The sequence below is a fragment of the Culicoides brevitarsis genome, chromosome 3 (assembly GCF_036172545.1).
Source record: "Culicoides brevitarsis isolate CSIRO-B50_1 chromosome 3, AGI_CSIRO_Cbre_v1, whole genome shotgun sequence".
NCBI lineage: Eukaryota > Metazoa > Arthropoda > Insecta > Diptera > Ceratopogonidae > Culicoides > Culicoides brevitarsis.
In genome coordinates, this window is record NC_087087.1 from 35,082,561 (window position 1) to 35,098,860 (window position 16,300).

At 27.9% G+C, this 16,300-nt stretch overlaps 1 protein-coding gene across 1 annotated transcript; it reads left to right on the plus strand.

Annotated features, from left to right (window-relative positions):
* LOC134835558 (uncharacterized) lies at positions 1 to 4,081 on the plus strand. The gene is made up of 2 exons (XM_063850437.1): positions 1 to 64; positions 1,965 to 4,081. The coding sequence occupies exons 1-2, from the start codon at positions 1 to 3 to the stop codon at positions 4,079 to 4,081; spliced, it is 2,181 nt and encodes a 726-aa protein (XP_063706507.1).
* The last annotated feature ends 12,219 nt before the right edge of the window (positions 4,082 to 16,300 follow it).

Consider the following 16,300-nt stretch of genomic DNA (forward strand, 5'->3'; position numbering starts at 1 on the left):
ATGCTAAAACTCAGCGAAAGAGAGAGATGGAAAAACTCGAAACAACAAAAGAGCAAGTCAGCATGTGAGCAGCCAATTTTTTGTATGCATAAAATAATTGTATAATGAATGAAGAAGTGAATGAATGGGGAGTGATTTTCTTTCTTTCGGTGTGTTATATACGGATTTTAAACATCGGTTATAAAGTATTTTAGGCTGATACGATTTTTTTTTGTTTCAATTCCGAAATTTTTATATGGAATAATTTTTTTTTTCAAACTTTTTTGAACACTTTAATTTATTTCAATTTTTATAATTTTTTTAACAATTTCAAATTTTAAAAAAATTATTAAACTTTAATTTTAATTTTTTTTCATTATAGATCTTTTTTAACCTTTAATTTAATTTTTTTAAATCTTTATTTTTTTTTAATTCAATTTTAATATTTTTTTAAAATTTTCGCACTTATGTTAATTTTTTTAAAATTTTATTAAATTATAAATAAATTAATTAATTTAAATAATTTTTATAAAATAAGTTTTTTTTTAAAATTAAAAATTAGTTCAATTTCAATAATTTTTAAAAATTCTTATTTTTTTTTTTTTTTGAATCTTCAATTTAATTTTCTAAATTAAATTTTATTTTTTTTTTTTTCAATTTTCGCATATATGTTGAATTTTATTGAATTTTCATGAAATAAATATTTCGCTCAAGATTTTTGTAAATGATTTTTTTTTCAACTTTACATGTTTTCAATATTTTTTTTGATTTTTAAGGTTAAAGTTGATGAAAAATTACGAAAATTTTGTTTGAATGTCTTTTCGATGAATCATAAGCTCAAAAATTTAAAAATAAAAAATACGTAAAAAATACGTAAAAAAATACGTAAAAAATACGTAAAAAAATATTTGATTGTTCTTAAACCTAAAAAATGATAAATATGAAAATTTGTATAAAATTTTTTTTTTAATGAAAATTTTTATAAAATTTTTTTTTTAATGAAAACTTCAACAAAACCTAAAAAAAATAATTTGCAACAGCCTTAAATATTTTATTATGACAAAAAAGAAAGAGTAAAGCAGAATTGTGTAAAAATAAAATAATGTGTTGTACTAAAGTTTGTCTATTGGAGTAAACTCTCAACAAAGTGAGGACGAAACATTTTCCGAGTCAATGAATTTTGTATCTTGCATGTCGTCTTCATTTTTATGATATTATTTCATTTTTTTGTTTGTTCTTTGTCGCCGGCAAGAAAAACATTACGACGACATGTGCGAACATAATTTCACAAGAAAACTTTTAACTTTTAGTAAATTAATGCCCGATGAGTAATTTTTGGAGAACGAAACATGTGTTCATAATTTGGTTGGTTTTGACATCCAAAAGAAGCAGCAGAGAAGAAATAGGTCGGAAAATATTAAAACAACAACAACAACATGTCAATAAATTTCATTATCACCGCCGTCTTTACATATTTATGTGCATCTTGCATGTTAAATCTCATGGTTAAATCTCATTTATCCACAATTTGCTCTTGTTCAAGTGAATGTTGTCGTTCCAATTTTTTTTCCCTCTGTGCAAAGAAAAAAACAGGAGATGCGACAACACGAGAACAACAACTCGAAAACAATATTCAATTGTGTGTTTTTCCATAAAAGCTCCTCCTCAACAGCATAAAGAATGAATTTTTTCGATTTTGTATCGAACGAAGAAGAAGAGTCTTTATAGTCTCCTCTTCGCATAATTTATGATCATGGATTTAAGCAGCTTGTTTTGTTTGTTATTGATGTCATTGTGGTTCGATTTCGCCTCGTCTTCGACAATCTCTCGAGCCGTTCGAGTAACGAGGCTGTTTTATATGCATTTTTTACAACCTACTTATTTTTATTTATTAAATTGATTGTCATTGGATCGAAAGATCTTGCTGTCGGTTTATTGTCGAATCACATTTCTAATGATTTTTTCTTTTTTTTCTCTCTTTGCAGTATTTCTAATCATAATAACATCAACATTATGCGATGATTGGACCGCCAGCTGCCCATCAATTTGTCATTGCAAATGGAGTAACGGAAAAAAGTCAGCAGTATGCAACAATTTGAATCTCACGCAAATCCCGAGCAACTTATCGACCGAACTACAAGTCCTCATGCTGAACGGCAACAACATCTCCCATTTACATCGCGAAGAATTCACAACTTTGCGTCTCATCAACTTGCAAAAAATTCATCTGCGCAACACGGGCATCCGTTGGGTGCATCGCGAATCCTTCAAAGATTTAAAAATTTTAGTTGAAATAGATCTAAGCTACAACCTGATCGAATCGATAGACAAACAAACGTTTAGCGGTAACGATAGACTAAGGATCTTACTAATGTCAGGGAATCCCATTAAGGAATTGGTTGCCGATCAATTTCCAATTTTGCCGTATTTCAGAAATCTCGAGATGGAAGCGTGCAAATTGCAAAATATCCACGAAACGGCATTCAGCAACCTAGATTTATTAGAATATTTGAATTTAAAGCAAAATGCGTTAAGTAACTTACCCGAACACGTGTTCAATCACATGAAAAACCTAAAAACGCTCATTCTCGAAGAAAATCCATGGAATTGTGATTGTACGTTGAAGCGTTTTAAAGTTTGGTATAACAAACGGGGCGGATTTCCATCGTTAAAGTGTCACGAACCCGCCGTGTTGAAGGATAAAAAATGGGAAACAATCGATGCGGATGACTTTGGATGCCCGCCAACGATAGAAGTGCTGCGAGACGAATATCAGGTCGAAGATGTCGGATTAAATACGACGTACAAGTGTGTGACACATGGCGAACCTTTGCCAACAATCATTTGGGATATCAACGGGAAGATGATAGATGGCAGTGAAAGTGAAACGGTTCGCATTGAAGAAGAGAAAATTGGAAGCGATGAGCTTTGGAGTAATTTGACGCTGTTTAATTTGACGTCATACGATGCGGGCATTTACACGTGCTCCGCCCAAAATAAATTTGGGTTTGTACATAAGAATTTTAGCTTAATTTTGCCGGAAATAGCGGGGCCCATTCTGATACGCACGCCCGAAACGTTCTGGTATTTTGGCCTAATTGTCGGAATTTTCGGCTCCATTTTCGCCCTCATGTTCATATCAATTTCCATTTGTATATGTAAGAAGTTTACGATGCGTCGTAGACGGAAGAAAAACAACATAAAGAATAGTGTAAGCTTTAATGACCAAGAAAAGAAATTGCTAGATTTAAGTATAACGACACAGGATAAACAGGACTCAAGTGAAATTGTGAATACGCCAAGTACGGCAAAAACTGACTCCATTATCGCATTGGAGCCCGTTCAGATAACCATCGAAAATATTGCGCGCAACGAAGAGTTCCCGCTGAACGTGGGAGTATTTCCGCCGCCTCCGGAATTTCGTTCGAATGTCGTACCAACGACGCCCTACGGCAATATTTTCATATCAGTATCGTTAACGCAAGATGCCATCAACGAGTCTCCGCATGTCGATATGTATCCGGATCTGCTGAATATCCCGAAACGGATGAAAGCGGGAGCTGCAGCTGCGGGAAAATTCGTTCCTGTGAATGTTTCGTCATACGCTACTTTACCGCGTCCCGCAGTTGGGAGACAGCACGTGCCTAACAACGCAGCAATTGCCCTTCCCGCAACAATTTTACCCGTGTCGCAAATTCCCACCAATTCACAATCGGCGGAAACGACGCTCACGGAGCCCGTTGAACAAGTTTATCCGACGCCCGAAGAAGTTGGCGGCGATCCGTCACAAGTTTGTCTCGCATGTCGTCAAAAGGAATCCGAATACCATGCCGCATGCGAAAATGCATCCTTAGCCTTATGTCTCAACTACGATAATATGGGAAGACGCGTTACAGCGGGCGGCAATACCATTCTGTGCGAAGACACGATTATCGAGGAAGAGGAATGCGGCGCTTCGTGTTTACCTGATCCGCCGCCGCCGCCCATGCCGTCGCAACCACAAACCAAAATCTCGACGTTCGGCAAGGAAATTCCCATATCAACGTTACCATTACCCCCACCTGTTGGCACGAATCCGTGCAATGACTTTGTCTCGCTATAATAGAGTTTTTCCGTGTAAATATCTCGTTCATCGTGACAACAAACAATCAAAAAAATCTAAAAAAAAAATGATAATAACGCGAAACACCATTAATTAAAACCGCTCACCGCTTACAATTAGCTTTCATTTACATTTCTTCGAGATAAGCACAAAATGAAAACACAAAAGATAAAGAAAGCATACCTTAATTGTTACCCACTTTTTTTTACTTTTCTTGTAGCGCGTAACAGCTTTTTGTATCAAAATAATCATTTCTGCCCCTTCAGCTATCGTTGTAGTTGCCGCGCAAAACCACTAAAAACGAAGAAAGGCATGAACAACAAAAAAAGGCACACAAAAGGGTACAATAACTTAAAAAATTATTTTCTTGATGATTATGACGAGGTCAAAAATGATGCTTTATGATGGATGGATGGCAAGGATAAGTGAGCGATAAAATTAATAATGCGTCGTTAGAAATGTTTATCTTGAAATTTATCCCTTTTTTTGCTCCTTTTTCTTCATAGAAAAGAAAGACAAACAAAAACTTTGTTATTGATCAAGGACTCTTTGTTCCCTTTCATTTTTTTTCTTTTAACACAAAAATTCGTTTATATCCCTTCGATAATAATTACTAACTATATTATTTATTTTAATTCTAAAAAAAAAATTCTTTCTCACAGGCTGCCTCATAAAAATTATGAATAACGAAAATTATTATCTAATTTATTAAAAAAAAAATTAAAAAAAAAAATATTTGAAATTTATCTTTTTTTTATCTTTTAATTTTAAAAAATACTAAAAATTAAAGCTTTTAAAAAAGTATTTTAAAAAAGTTCGAATAGCTGAAAAAGCCAAAAACATCAACGCGAGATTAGTTAAGACAATTTTAACAATTTTACGAATGATTCATAATCGAAATGAATTTTTTGTTAGCTGGCCTATCTTTCTCACATAAAATAAAAAATCCCAAAAAAAAAGGTAGAAAAAATAAATTAATGATGATTAAATGAAGCAATTTACAAATATTATGATTATTAAAAAGTTCGCTTCACACGCTCTGTAAACAAAACTGACCAAGGATGAATTTCAATTTCAATAAATGGGTGATTAAGCGTAAAAGTGCTTAATTGACACAAAAAAATTTCGGTATCCCGCAATAAATAACGAAGAGTCCCCTTTTAGAGGGATTAATTTCACTTTATTATTACTTTTTAGAGCAGCTTATGAGTATTTCAGTGAACAAGGCGTCTCCATTCCAAAATTTACGACTTGTTACTGTCAAAAATTTTTAACAATAATTTTGACCTAAATTAGTATTTTTCCACATAAAAGACATTAAAAGCGGAAATTTATGAACAATTAATTTTGATTTTCATTCATATCAACGCGTCACCCTCCGAAAATTATTCTCACAAAATTACGCTTTTCTCGACATATTCAAAAAAAAAAAACTTTCAACTTTTTTGGTATACAAAATTGTCTTTTGTCTGCATGTTTCTTTACGTAATAAAATATTTTGAGACGAACGAAGATTGAAAGATACTTTAATATGATATTATGTACGCAAATTTCATTTTTTTCATGTTTTGTGGAACAAAATGAGCAAATATGTATACTGCGACGTCATTTGTCATTCATTATTTAAATAAATATGCGAGCATACTTTGTGATGCTCATTATTTTCCGTGAATGATGAAACCAATTTTTTCGCTTGTATATGAGGTCCCAATAATGTTGAATTTATTTTAATAAGGAAAATTCAATTTTATTGTGTTGTTTTCGAGATGACATATAAATAAGCTTTAACACATTTATTAAAAATTTAAAAAAATCGACTTAAGCGCATTTTTAAATTTTATTTAAAAAAAATGAATTTTTATTAAAAAAAAAAAATATAAAAAATAATAAATTTTTAATTTAATAAAAATTTTAAAAAATTTTTAATTAAATTATTTTTAAATTTTTATTAAAAATAAATATTTTTGAAATGACCTATTAATAAGCTTGAAAATATTTGTTAAAAAAATATAAACAATTTTAAATATTTTTTTAAATATTATTTTTAATTAAAAAATTTAAATAATTAAAAAAATAAATAAAAATTTTTCAAATTTCATCTTACTTTTTTTTACTTACTTTACTTACATACTTAAAAAATTTCGAATTTCTCAAAAAAAAATTTTAATGTAAATTTATTTTTATACTCAATAAAATAATAATAATAATAATAGAAACAGATCCCACGGGAAATTCATTTTTATCGATGGTTGTTGATTTTTTCCCCATATAAAGGATTACTTGTTTATATTTCATCAAAAAAATATGACATAAAAAACCAATCGCCTCCAGATATTTATTTTTGTGCAATTTTCACATGACACATAAAGGCTAATTTTTCTACGAATTTCATTATTTAAAAAAAAAATTAAATTTTACTCAAAAAATGATTCAATGTAAAAAGCAAAAAAAAATGTTTCCTTTTCACAACCTTAAATTAAGAGATAATGCGTTGCGAAACATCCTTTTACATAAAACGTGGCAAACTTCCGCCCCGTTTTTTTTTTCATCAAAATTTTGCCTTGACCAACGCGTTGCTGTTAGACAGACACGCCGAGATAATTACATAAGCAGATTCAACACCTGTCCAGCATAAAAAATGAATGAAATTACCATCGCATGAAATTTTGGCAGAGAGAAAAAAAAGTCGAATCGATTTTTTCCTTCTTTAATTTTCATGCAAAATTGCAATCTAATTAAATCTGTGTCTGAAAGCACGCAACGAAAAAAAAGGTGATAGTGGCTGTTGCATATTAGCAGGCAAAACAACGGGTCGAGAGAAAGAGGATAATTGGTGCCAATGAGTGCGTTAATTTAATGTAGACTCCATTTCGCTACATTCTGCTGGAATTATCTGCATAATGTATTTAATTATAGGGGCATTGATTTGTGCGGTATATTATTAAATCATTAATTAAACGGGCGGCATGTGTGTGGTTGCGTGTTTGCAAATGGACTGCAGAGGATTTTAATTAGAATATACAATGCACACCTTTTCCTCTCTATCTCTCTCGTGCTCCGTCATAATCAGATCATTACCGAAAAAAAAAAACAAGAAGAAATTTGCCGCCATCCCCAATGTCATTAAAATTCAACACCAATTCAATTCGAAAAACTAACAATCTTCTTCGTCGTCGTCATCTCATCTCCCAAACGTGCACAATGGATGGGAATATAATAAGAAGCGCCGTGCAGCCCGAAAAACACAACGAATAACTTTTAATTGCTGGCGGCGATTATTCAAACAACAACTTTTCCCCATACTTCAATGGCAAATTTTTGATTAAATACAATTAGAGTCGTCGTCGTTTTCGTAAAATTTGTTTGTTTTTTTTTATTTCATTTGTTTTCAATTGTTTAATTCTCTCTCGAACGGAGCTCGATGATTAAATTTGATTTCTTGAACAATTGATTTTGCTCTTTTATTTCTCGGCAGAGTATCAAGTTTCAAGAAAAAAAATTTTATTAGTGAAACAGTTTTCGACAAATGCTTCTCGTTTTCTTGTTCAACAACAAACTTTACAATAACATACACAAAACTCACAATTGAATGATGAGAGAGAGATAAAATAATTTAAATTTGTTTCAATTTAAATTTTGAGGAGAGGAAAATCATTGTTCCGAATTTGTTTTAGTGAGTGTTGAAAATTGTTCGTTCCACAATTTGTTTTTCGGTGCGTAGAAGATGAAACAAATGATTACTTTCGTGTATTATCCCCTTTTTTGGAGCAGATAAAACGCAGAGGAATTGTTTTTTGAAAAGTATACAAATTAACAGCAAACTTTGTCTCATCGTTTCTCCGTTTTCTTCCTTTTTTGTGATAATAAAATTTTCTTAACCAAAGTCATTATTTCATCAGGTTTAGGTATTATACGTCGAGAGTTGTGTCGAGAGGAAGGATAAATATACATTTTTTATTAGTAGGAAGATTGTTGCTTATGCAGCAAATCACGTGAAGCAGGTAAATGAGGAAACAGATTTTTTCTCTGTTTTGAGATTTGTAACGATTTTCTCTGAAAATAATGCAATTATTTTAATGTTTCATGCTTCAGGATAAATTCAGAATAAATTTGCTTATTTTACAAAATGTACTGAAAATTGATTATATTTTGTTAATTTTTTGATTAAATTTTTCATTTGGAAAAATAATTGAAATAAAATTTAATTTTTTTTTCATTTTCTAAAAAAAATTAAAAAAATATTGAGTTTTCATGAAATGATATTTTATAATTTTTTTTTATGAATTTTATATTTTTCAATATAATTAAAAATTTTAAATTCACAAAAAAAAATAAAATCAAAATTTTAAATTTTTATAAAAAAAAAATTTAAATATTTGAATAAATTGAAAAAAAAGGAAAATGAAGAAAAATATCAATTCAATTTAAAGAAAAAAAATTATTATTTAATTCAAAAGTTATGAATCATAATTTTTTCAATAAAAAAAAAATGTAAGAAAAGCGATATTTTTATCATATTAAAACCTTTTTTAACTCATAAATCCAATCAATTTTCCACAATTATGATTGAAATAACTTTCCTTCGACGTTCAGTAGGTGACAATAAATATCGGTCGTAATAAAATTCACAATTGATAATATTAAAAAACCAAGCTTTTCATGCTGAACAACAAAAAATTTTTTTCATGTAAAAAAAAATTTTTTTTAACTCACCTGAGCCTCTTTTCTGTCTTATTTCCGTAAAATTTGTGACCATCAAAACGACATTCAACTCAAAAAATATAGAAATGTCTTTCGACGAGAGAACAATAGTACCTGTACCACGACGAAGGAACATAAGATATTATTTATGGTATTTTTATTGGAATTTCTGCCTCATTTTCCTTCATCTCCCTTACAAGCATTTATACATGATCATTAAATTCTTACACAAACACACACACACTTTAAAAAAAATTGTGATTCATGACAAACGAACGAACGAAGGAAAGATGGGCAAACAAGTATAATTTATGGATTAAAACGCAATTCGAGAGTAAATTGCTCAAGGAATCGTAAAAGCTAAACAAATGCAGGAACTAATGAAATTTGTGCACTAAATATGGTGTTCTGTGTTAATTGAAGTGAATCAAAGTCACTTTTGCGATACTAATGAAGTGTTTGCTCGAAATGCGGTTTGATCAATCATCTCGTCAAACAACGATGGAGACGACTGGTTGTTTTTGGTTTTTGTTGAAATTTTAATACAGTTTGAGTTTTATTTTCATTAAAACTTCTAAACAATAATACCGGGCAGAGATCTGCATAATCTCTCGCTCGATTGTTGCTGCTCGAGAAAAACTTTTAATTCTGCTGACTTTTTATTTATTCATATTTATATCGTCGTGTATGTGTCATAAATATTTAAAAGGGGAGAATAAATGCCGTCTGCCTGAATGCGCATGCATTGGTCTTTAGCATAAATAATTTATTAGATTTTAAAACATCCTCGTTTGCCGCTAATTTACCTCGCAAAAGATCTGGCGGGCGGCGATCGCATGACACAACACACACAAAACAATTGCCTAAAAATCGAGTAAAACGATGAGAAAAGAAGGTCTGAATCAGATTTAGAGGTTAAATCCATTTGGGGATTAAAAATGTGCGTCTCTCGCATTGTTGCTGAATTATAATTATTTTTATTGTGTTGAGAGGGTTCTAAGTGATGTGCAAAAAGGATAATAAATTGTGATGCTAATGCAAGCAACGAGGAGACAAACTTTTCCCTTTTTGTTGTTCTTGCGTGTTGTTGAGGCACACAAAAAAAATCATTTGGGTATTAACTGTACCTTGCTACACGATCTGGTAGATTTTGCCGTTAGGTCTTTAAAGAAGATATACAGAACAACTGGGGATTAAAAGATACACAATTATAATGTCCATGAATGCTAAATCCATAATTTTAATAGAGTTTGTTGCTGCTGATGCTGTGAAGGTCAAAACTTTGTCCATTTGTACCTTTTTGAACGCTTTTCTGAAATGAAAAAAAAAAAGATTTTTAAAAGCATTTTGTCTGTCTTTTAATTTTTTTTTCTTATCAACAATAGAAAAATTTTTAAAAAATTATTTTTTTAAATTAAATAAAATATTTTTAATAATTAATTAAAATTAAATTAAAAATAAAAAAAATCAAAAATTTTCTGTTTAACAATTGAAAAATTCAAGCCAAAAAACAATTTTTAGAAATTATTTTTTTTTTAAATAATTAATTAATTTAATTATTTTTATTTAATACATAAATAAATAATGTTTGTGTAGAAAAATTCATAAAAAAAATTTAAAGAATTAATTAATTTTTTTTCTGTTCAGCAGCTGAATATTTCGAGCCAAAAATCAATATTTAGGAGTCAAAAAAAAATTTTTATTTTGTTTCAAAATAATAAATTATGTAATTTAATTTTTTATACCTATTTAATTTTATTTAATAAATAAATAATTTTTCAAAAATTATTTTTTGAAAAATGAAATAAAAAATAAAATAAAATATAGAATAATTTTAACAAAAAAGTAAAAATTTAAAAAATTTAAAAATTAATAAATCTTTCGTATAACAATTTTTTAATTTTTTTAAAAATATTTCGGAAACCTTTTCATAATTTAAAACTTAAAATGCGCTGAAGTCCATTCAAATCCCAACATAAAAAAAATCATGTTTGTATGTTTTTGTGTCATTATCCTCTGAGTTGAACCCAAATCGCATATATTTCAGCTGCTGGTCATTTGACTTGTAAGGAGATTACTTCGCACTTTATTACTACATTTCAACACATTCCAAAAAAAAAATAAAAGTATGAAAGATAAATCATTCCCGGAGTAAATAAATAAATCATCGGGATTTGATTTATAATGTGAGAAAAGGCAAGGAAAAGGGTTCCCGGATATTTCTGGCAAAAAAAACAAATTGACCAAAAATTACAGGCAAAAAGGACAGAAGATGACCTATAAATCGCCATAATTTCAAACCAAACCGAATCGTAACCCATTTCCCATGATTATTAAAACATCAGAGAGAGAGAGAGAGAGAGAAAAAATTGTATGGTTGTAATTTGTTTGTTTTATTTAATTTTATTTTCTATGCTAATGACATCGTCATCATCATCATCGGTAGTAGAGAGTATCATGTGATGTATGGCCCTTCGTATAATTTTTGTGTAATTTTTGGATTAACACATTTGACCAGTGTCATGTCGTTGTTGTTGTTGTTACCTTTTGAACATCAACAAGCGTCCCGACAACGACGACCCATATATCCAAATGAACAACACGAGTGTGGGTTTTGACACTAACATTATGACTTTTATTACCATAAAAGCGGATTTAATTTGACAAAATGGGATAATAAACAAATGAATATTTTTATTTTTCTCTCATAATGAGACGAAGTTCAATGCATGAATTATGAGAATATCGCCTGACCTCGGGCGTTTCTTCTTTTTTTTTTAATTTAGTCTTGAGGAATTTCTTGCGCCGTAACTGAGAAAGGATTGTCTTTTATTAATAATAATGCTCGGACAATGAAATTATGATGATTGAGTGGATCAAGGGGTGAAGTTTTATTACGCTAATTTTTTTCTCTTCGTTTTTAACAACTTTGCAGACAAAACCCGTCATGCCGCAGGCTTTTTCGTTGTCTTAGCGAGGAAAATGCGAAAAAAGGACGAGAGAAGTGGGTGTGTAATCGCGTGGAAATGATTAGATATTGTTGGAAATACTGCAAGGAGTGGGTTATTGTTTTTATTTTTTTCCTCATTTTGTTCGAATATATGACGAGAAATGAAAAAAGGTTAAAAATTTTGTACCATAATAAAGCTAATTGTTCGCGAAATCAGTTCCGGATTGTCTTTTTTCCATAGACACCTGAAAAAGGAGTGGTTTTTATCATGCACGAATAAAAAAAATCAAAAAAGGAAATTCAAAAAATAAAAAATAAGCAAATCAAAAAACTTACAACAATAAACAAACAAAAAAGTAGAGCAGAAACATAATTAAGAGACGCTAAATAATAATAATAATAATAACAATTACTATTATTAAAAATAAGAACAACAAAAAATTTTGCAGTAGATTCTAGAATGGGCTAGTTTCTATACAAAACATTTATCTTGTAGCAAAGAACAACAGAAGTAACTTTCTTGGAATTTAAAATAAAATAAATTAAAGTAATTTACAAATACTGTAAAGAAAATACAAGTTTATTAGTAAAATTTTTAGCATAAATCAAAAATAAACTAATATAATAATAAAAAATAAAAGAAAATCCTTTCCTATACAAGACATACATGATAAAAAATATACAAAAGAAATTTAATAATAAAAAAAATAGAAAAATACAACATCATAATGTAGATTAATAGAGTATATTAAAAATAAATTTCTATTTAAAAAACAAAAACTTATAAAAAAAAATTAGAAAAGTGTAAAAATTTAAAAAATTGCTATTTAACTCTCTCATTAAATTACAAAAAAAAATAACTTTATAAATAAATATATATTTAAAATATATATAAACCCTATGAAGACTTACTAAAAATAATAATTTTACCTACCTTAAAAAAAAATGTTTAATTGTATAGTCTCTTAATTTGTACTATTTAAATAAGCAAAAAATATATAAATAAAATTAATTATAAAAATGTATTAAGAAAAATGTAAAATGAAAAAATAAATATAATAAAATTATGTTTAACATTGGTAAAGAGGTATAAAAATAAATAAATAGCATTATAAATAAATATGATAAATAAAAGAAATAATTGTAATAAAAAAATAAGTTTAAAAAGAAAATAAAAAAGAAAGTTTAATTAATGACATTTTTCTGTGTTTGAATATTTTATCATATATTTTCTCAGTCAAAGAGGTTAGATAAGAAGAATTTTTAATAAAAAAATAATCAAAGTTGGAATTTCATATCGTAAATTCCTCATTATTTACAATTTTTTATCATATACATTTTTTCTTTGATGTGTTTTATTGAGGTGACTTTTCTATTTTTACTTTTACACTTTGAGCTTTGAATTAAAAAATTGAAGAAATTCTTCAAACAAAAAAAAAAGAAATATTAATTAGGCCGCTCCAATTTTTTTTTGTATTTTTTTTCAAAACTAAAAAATTAAAAAATGATTTTTTTTAAATTTGAAAACATGAGTTTATAATTTTGGTAAAAAAAAAATTTAGAGGAAATAATTCTTGTAAAAAATTTATGTTCAGTACAAAAGTTTAAAAAAATTTTAAATTTTATAAAAAAATTTTAAATTTCATAAAAAAATTTTGAAAATTCCTTGAAAATCTATAAAAATAGACCAAAAAACAGTAATTTTTGATGAAATTTTTAATTTTTTTTTTTTTTTATTTTGCCCCATAGGATTTTCGACTTTTGTGACATGAAACAAAAAGTTAAAAAAAAAATTTGGAACGGCCTAATTATTATTTTATTAATAAAGGAACGAGAGAAATTATCAAAAGAGCAAACGTTAGAAAAACAATTTAATGATGAGAAATTGTTCGACAAAATTGTAGTCTAGACAAACATGTTTATTGCATTATCATAACAAAAGATCTCTCTTATGCTCACAAAATGGAAGAAAAACTATTTTCTCGGTAGGTAGATTTTGCCGCTATCCTACAAGTAAAAGTTTTCCAGTAATAGATCAAAATTAAAGTCATTTGTAATCTCTGCAACTTTTTTTTATTATTATTATTCTCTCTTATTCTTGCTTATGCATAAAATAAACACGAAGATAAATTTATTTATTTAAATTTTTGTAATCAACATTGTTTGTTGTCGTACCTAATGGTAATCCAATTTATATTAATTCACAGAAAAAATTTTTTTTTTTTCAAAAATTTATTTAATTTTGTTTATTAATTAAACTTTATCATTATTACAAGTTAATAATAATGATTTCGGTTAGTTTTTATTATTAATTATTTTATTATTAGAGAAATTTACAAAGAAACTTTAAAAATTAATCAATCACAAAGTTTCGAGCATTACAAAATGATGTCTGTTCATTATCAAACCCTCGTCATTGCAAGAAAATGAAAAGTGAAGTTTGAATGTTTCCTCAAGTGGTTGTTTTAAAAATAAAACGCAAACAACACGGTAAGTAATTAATATTGCAGAATCTCTTGCAAAAAATACAATAAAAAAGTTTGACGTTAGCAGAGTTTTTTTCTTCTTGTGCCAGAGAACAATCATAAAAACAAGATGAGTGTATAAATATCAAGAAGAGAATAAATACAACAACGAAAAAAGAGAATGAAATAAAACACAGTTGCAACCTTGCCGGAGGATGCGAACGTGAGAAGGTAAAGTGGGCACCGAAGGCATCTAATGTATTTTTTTTTGCTACAACTAAAAGAGCTTAAAAGGAAGGTTGTAAAGGAATCTCAATTACCTTTTACATGCTCTAATATTATTGGTTATTGTTATCGTAATAATAATAAACTTTTTTTTTCTTCTTGCAAAATCTGCAACTTGCAAGTTAGTTACGGACAAGTTGGAAAAGATAAACAAAAGAAAACATTACCTTTCTTGGAAATTTTTCTTAGCATACTTGAGTAATCTCTATTTATTATTATTAATCTTTGTTTAATAATAACAGAGATAAGGCAGATGCATTGAGAAAAAGCGTTTCATATTTCACAATTTTTTTTTTCAAATTTTTATATAAAACCTAAAATCTGAAAGAAAATTTTAAAATAAAAATAAAAAAATATATAAAAATATTTTTAAAAAATATCAAAAAATAATTTTAAAAAAAATTTAAAAAAAAATTAAAAAAAATAAATAAAAAATATTTTAAAAAATATATACCTATATAAAAAAATATAAAAAAAAATAATATATTAAATAGTAAAAAAAAAGTTTGAATATTTTTTTTCAATTTTTTTTAAATATTTTTTAATATATTTTTTAATAAATATTTTTTTAAATATTTTTTTTTTAATTTTTTTTTTTAATATTTTTTGTAGGTGAAAAATTTCATTACGACCCTACTTTGAGCCCTCTAAAATTATATTTAACTGATGAACTTGAAAATTTTTAAAAATAAAAAAAAAAACTGCTTTGAAAGCAATTCAGATAAATATTTGAGAAAATAACTATTTACCTCATAAGGCTCATTTTCCTTGAAACAATAGAAAAAACTATCTTTTAATAGCAATTCATAATAAAAAGTATTAACAATGGCAAATAAAGCGTTTAGGGGCAACTATCGCAGACGCAAACACAAACAGAATGGAGGAAAACTTTTTCCATCTAAAAAATATCGGAATATGTTGAACATTGTTTTTCCCCTTTGTGTGCTTTTACTTGTTAAACTATCTCCTGCTATGTTCCTCCATCATCCTTTTTTTTGTCGCTCATGCAACCCAAAAGTATTAAAAGGTACGCCACGCCGACAAACTTGAAAATTTCTTTTCAGAGAGAAAATTGCTAAGGATGGAAATTATTTTATATATGATTACTTTTCACTGAGCTGTATGACTTGATACGGATATTAGTTTTTAAGTTTGAATTGTTTTCATGCACTTGAACTATCCACAATAATTCTTTGTCCTTTTTTCTCTTGTTTTTCTCCGCCATCATACGTTGCACGAGGAAAAATATGTAATTTGTAATAAAATTTGTTGGACAGTTATTGCACTGATGGGAAAATATCCTTGAAAATAAGTTTTTAATTTTCTTAGAGATTGACATTTTTCGGACTCTTGCTAAATTATGAAAGGGTTTGCACGGGAATATTAAAAAAGTTTTTCTTCATGTGTACCTTCTTCTTTTGTGTTTCGTCTCTTGAATAAATAAGTGAATATTTTTTGTGATTTATTTGTTTTGGCTCAGAATGTTTTGTATTAAAAAAAAAAAAAATGTTTGTATAATTTTTTTTTTCAAGAATATTAAAACTTATGTTTTTCAGCAAGCTTCATTTTAAATCATCAATGAGGGGCTCTAATTTATCATTTTTAAACATTTTGCAACTCAAAACTGCCAAACAATTAAAACTGAAAAAAATTTTTCCTTTGACACAGTTTTGATTTGAAAACTAAATCAAGAGCAAAACTGTGTCAAAAACTAAGTCAAAAACTGTGTCAAAGCAATTTTTGTCAAATCTTGCTCCAAATTGATAAAAATTTGTCAGAGGGCTCTAATTTATCATTTTTAATCATTTTAAAACTCAA

Excerpts from the sequence above, each read along its gene's own strand:
- LOC134835558 (XM_063850437.1), top strand. The coding sequence starts at position 1 with ATGCTAAAACTCAGCGAAAGAGAGAGATGGAAAAACTCGAAACAACAA. Across the intron at positions 65-1,964 it reads ACAAAAGAGCAAGTCAGCAT|TATTTCTAATCATAATAACA; the intron begins GTGAGCAGCCAA and ends CTCTCTTTGCAG.